General features: G+C 45.6%; 1 protein-coding gene across 1 annotated transcript; it reads left to right on the top strand.

Annotated features, from left to right (window-relative positions):
* Window positions 1-1,977: 1,977 nt before the first annotated feature.
* LOC120059613 (potassium voltage-gated channel subfamily G member 1-like) lies at window positions 1,978-5,025 on the top strand. The gene is made up of 2 exons (XM_039008741.1): window positions 1,978-2,787; window positions 4,258-5,025. The coding sequence occupies exons 1-2, from the start codon at window positions 1,978-1,980 to the stop codon at window positions 5,023-5,025; spliced, it is 1,578 nt and encodes a 525-aa protein (XP_038864669.1).
* The last annotated feature ends 436 nt before the right edge of the window (window positions 5,026-5,461 follow it).

Genomic DNA, 5,461 nt, shown 5'->3' with positions numbered 1-5,461 from the left:
CTAAGCTTGGAAAATAGACCCTTAAACCCAGACTTGGACCACACACCCACTCCCCTTAATACCAGTCTAGTGATAGATTTTGTGGCGACGTAGTGTCCCTATGAGTGACAAAACACTGAGCAACTAGAGAACATTACCAACCCCTACGGTCCGTATTTTCCGCTGGCTGCCCCACCACCACAGAAAGCACTGAGCTAGACTGAAACACCTGCATTTTGGAGCTGCCTTACTCAAGAAAGCAAAAAAGAGACCATATTTGTATGTGGATTTATTAATTTAAATATATATATTTTTTTTTACATTGTTTTCAAACTGATATGTGACATGTATTAATGCCAAAATAACATGCAAAATAGGCAAGAACAAAAACAACAGGTGTGGCACTGGTTCTGCCTACATAGAGAAATGTTCACAGAGTTGCATAGACAGGAATGAGCAGTTAGCTTCCCAGCCAGCTACAATTTGATATGCTACGAGTCAACTCAAAGAAGAAACAATATAAATGTAGCTAACTAGGAAGATACACTACCAAATATAATGTAGGTCTCATTCAGTTAAATGCAAAGAAGTAATGTTAGGAAAAAGTAACTCACCTAAAGTTTTAATTCCGGCATCCCAGGCACGTGTTCTTCAGACAGAGGTTGAGGTTCAACATCAGGTGATATTATCTCAGAAAAAGTGGCACGATAACTTGTGGGGGAGGGGTAGAGGAGGACGTGGAGAAAATGTCCTTAGGTTTGATGTACTGTATGACATTAAGCTACAAGCAAATACAAAAGACAGGGCCGGACTACTGCATTTGGGGCCCCGTGCCACTGACGAAAGAGGCTAACTATGCCTAAAGTATGTTGGTGGCTTATACTCTTAAAGGGATAGTTCACCCAAATAACAACATTGCATATTGGTTTCCTTACCATGTAAGCAGTATGTTGACAATGTATGACAGCAATCCATGCTTTGGTTTAGTTTACCTGGCAGTGGCTGGCATGGTTTCCAATCGATCAAATCCAATTCAAGTCATAGGACCGATGTTAACATTTTTCGTGCATCATATTCAAATGATCTTTAAGTGACTTTGTAATGCCCGGGGTGTCGTGGATGCAAGGAGTCAAACGCAGGAGACAGAGAGTTCAGAGTAGCGTTCCAAATTTAATTCCCCACACGGGTGCAAACACGACGCTCCTCTAAACCAAATGCTTCACCACAAGCCAAGTGAGAAACACGAATAAACATAAACCAACGAACACGTATCCTGACACACAAGAATGTACAGACTGTACACACAACAATCCCGCACACCCAGCAGGCCGGGCTGCTTGGTAATAAAGCCCCACAAATCACCCTAACCACAAACAGGTGTCAATAATCAACAAAAAGGGAGGGGGAGGAACAGTCAGTAGCAGCTAGTAGGCCGGTGACGACGACCGCCGAGCGCCACCCGAACAGGAAGGGGAGCCACCTTCGGTGGGAGTCGTTACAGACTTTGTTGAGCTTTACAATCCATTTTAAATTATTTGGAATAATTTGGACATGATGCTCGAAAAATGCTAATGTCAGTTCCATGACTAGAATGGGATTTGTGCCACAAACGCTAAAACTTTATCATTTGGAAACAGTGCCAGGTAAACTAAACCAAAGCATGGGTTATTGTCATACCTTGTCCATAAATTGGTTACATGGTAAGGAAACGAATGTAATTTTGTAATTTGTGTGAACTATCCCTTTAATGCAAGGGTCAAGAAATGTTTACATTCTAAAAGGCCATATTTCCCTCAAGAACCATAGGTTCTAACAAGGTTCTAACAACCCTTTAAGAGTATTTTTAAGAGTGTATAGTACATGTACACTTTTCATATGAGATTTTTTGTGTTTGTCCTTTCCCTCCAGAAGGTAAAGGTGTGTCCGTGAGAGGTTGACCACAGGAATGTGAGCTGCGGTGGGAGTGCACATGGAGGTTTTGTGCCTGTATAGGTAAAGATGACTCTGCTGGGAGGCGACGGCTCAGACTATGACTACAGCGCTCTGAGCTGTGCCTCCGATGCCTCCCTACTCCTCCCTCAACCCCCGCCCCTGTCAGAGCAAGAGGCCCTCAAGGGGGCCTTCTACAAACGGGCCCAACTCCTGCCTGAGAACCCAGACCACCTCCTCACCAACTCCACCCCGCTCTCCGCTGCCCGTAAACTCCATGCCATTATCAACGTCGGCGGGCTGCGTTATCAATTACCCTGGACCACCTTGGAGGATTTCCCCCTGTCCCGACTTGGCCAGCTGCGCCTCTGCAGCAGCTTTGACGAGATCATGTGCGTCTGCGATGATTACGACATTGCCAGCAACGAGTACTTCTTCGATCGTTCGCCCTGCGCCTTCCGCACCATCCTGACCTTCCTGCGGGCCGGGAAGCTGCGATCCCTCAGGGAGATGTGTGCCCTCTCCTTCAGGGAGGAGCTGCTCTACTGGGGGGTCCCTGAGGAGAACCTAGAGTGGTGCTGCCGTCGCCGCCTCATCCAGCGGGTGGAGGAGTGTGACGAGCTGGAGCGGGCAGCCCAGGAGGACGAGGAGGAGGAGCTGATGATGGACACCGAAAGCGGGCACCGAAGGGGCAGCGCCGCCCGGGCTACGGAGACCCGGATGGGACATTATATGAACAAACTGAGAGACATGGTGGAGAGGCCTCACTCAGGCCTGCCAGGGAAGATCTTTGCCTGTTTGTCGGTGCTGTTTGTCACCATCACGGCTGTCAACCTGTCCATCAGCACCATGCCTGCCATGAGAGAGGAGGAGGAGCAGGTAGGTGGACAACATGAGGCCTAGGAGGCATCAGCACAGGGCAACAGGACATATAACCATGGTTATTACATAGTTATTACATATGGACATAATAATTACACCATACGTATTACATAATTACTAACATAGCCATTACATCAACACAGAATTCTATTCCCCGACCCTTGATAACAAAGCCTGCACTTTGAAATTGTAAATAACTTTTTTTATATCAAAGCTCAAAGAGCATTTGGCAAGTAACATTAATAATTGAGTATGTGTGTGGGCATCAGACCACTCTTCTAATTTGCAAAGAAAACATTTGGAAAAGTCTCATTCTAATCTAATTTAGGTGCTCATTATCATGGCTGACTTCAATCACTGCGGTAATTAACTTTTTCTGGCCTCGGTAGCCAGATAAAAAGAAAATAAATTGAAAATTGGAGTCACACACATACACACACACGCACACACACACTGCACTTCTCTGGTTTCATTGTGAGTTCTAGGAGAGTACTTTCAGGTTGAGCAAAAGCAATTAATTTGTCTTTAGACTCAGTTACCTGTATGTAACCATTATGGAACATATTTTTGTACCCAGAGGGGAATTACTTTATATGGTGCTCCAAAGGCTTGTACCTGAGCAGTGCATTCCAAAATTGTATCCCTGATATATTATATTGTTACACAGTTAGAATTAATTGAAGAGGAGTATGTTGCTTTCTAAAAGCTGTTCTGTCTGAAAAAAAGCTTATTCTACATTCTGTGTAGATATGATACACTGGTATAAGTCATTTCCGACTGTGTGGGAGTGTTTCATAATAATACTGCGTCCTTTCTTCTGAAATAGAATCAACTCAAAGGCCATTTTATATTATATTGTATGTGCTTTGAATTGGTTAACAATTGAATATCAATTGAAACATCTTCACAAAAACAATGTATTAGAAACAACCTCCCAAATAATACATAACCATCGGGCTTGGAGAGGATTTTCTGGTGCTAACTACATTCAGGAGTTTTGTCAGGTTTTTGGTTCAATACATTGCATTCTCATCTTTTATGTAGCTTAATAAAGCAACACCTACACTCACAACACCTCACTCTGAACAGAACCATCTGAGCAGAGAACAGAGAAGGTGCAATCTTGGAGTTTAACATGAAAAGATTGGCAACAAGCTGTGACTAGAAAATAAATGGTCTGTTATAAATAGAGTCTGTTTTTGATGCCCTGCAGTCTACAATTTGACATTTGAGGAATACAAGTTGGGATACCACAATAATACCCCTTAGATTTTAGGCAGCATAATAGCTCCATCTAGTGTCTAACTACATCCTTGTAACAACAAAAGGTCCAAAATTAGTTCAGAACAAAAGCCTACACACCCTGTGGCTTTATAGGACAAATGGTGAAGAACACTGTTGTATATGCTAGATGCATAATATTAGATGTATGTACAGGTGCTAACCAGTGTCTCCTGTGCCTCTTAGGGCAAGTGCTCCCAGATGTGCTACAACATCTTCATAGTGGAGACGGTGTGTGTGGGCTGGTTCTCCCTTGAGTTCACCCTGCGCTTCATCCAGGACCGGGACAAACTTGCCTTCCTGAGACGCCCTCTGAACCTCATAGACGTGGTGGCAATCCTGCCCTACTACATCACCCTGGTAGTGGACAGCTACCAGGGGGAGAAGAAGCTGGGCTCGGGCAGCAGTTACCTGGACAAGGTGGGTCTGGTGCTCAGGATCCTCCGTGCCCTGAGGATTCTGTACGTGATGCGGCTGGCACGCCACTCATTGGGCCTGCAGACTCTGGGGCTTACTGCGCGGCGCTGCACGCGGGAGTTCGGATTACTCCTCCTCTTCCTCTGCGTGGCCATTGCCCTCTTCTCCCCGCTGCTCTACCTCATTGAGAACGAGATGGCTACGACCCACGAGTTCAGCAGTATCCCCGCCACCTACTGGTGGGCCGTCATTACCATGACGACAGTGGGCTACGGGGACATGGTTCCGAGGAGCATCCCGGGTCAGGTGGTGGCTCTGAGCAGTATCCTGAGCGGGATTCTTCTCATGGCGTTCCCAGTCACCTCCATCTTCCATACATTCTCCCGGTCCTACGTGGAGCTGAAGCAGGAGCAGCAGAGGCTACTGCAAAGACGGACACACTTCCTGTTACGCAGGAGGATAGGCGGGCTGGGGAGTAACATGTCGCTGGAGAGTGACTACCCCAGCTGTGGTTCCTCTGGGGCCAGGGACAACTGAGGAGGAGGAGGAGGAGGAGGAGGAGGAGGAGGAGGAGGAGGAGGAGGAGGAGGGATGATTAAAGGGCACAACACACAAAGAAAATGAGAGAAAAGAGGGGTTAGAACTTGGCAACTTCATCTGTGAACAGGGACCCAAATGACTGAGGAGGATGAGAGAAGAGATCAAGGATGCAAAGCACAGACTATAGACAAAGAGACTATAGACAGAGAGACAAACTGAGAGTGATAAAATAGGGGTTAAGTAAGATTACCTGGCAATGCTCTGCTTCCATTTTTTGAGTTTATTATTCTTCAATGGATGACGTCATCTCTGTCTACAGCATTATGATTTAACAGATGCCGGAAATGTTCCCAGAAACCAGAAGATCTGCACAATAGCAGAAAGAAGATTATAATAAACCATATTAGATGATTAACATAACAGTACAACATAT

This window comes from Salvelinus namaycush, chromosome 14, assembly GCF_016432855.1.
Source record: "Salvelinus namaycush isolate Seneca chromosome 14, SaNama_1.0, whole genome shotgun sequence".
Lineage (NCBI taxonomy): Eukaryota > Metazoa > Chordata > Actinopteri > Salmoniformes > Salmonidae > Salvelinus > Salvelinus namaycush.
Note: the sequence above shows the minus strand (reverse complement) of the source record. Positions and strands in the feature narration are given on the sequence as shown.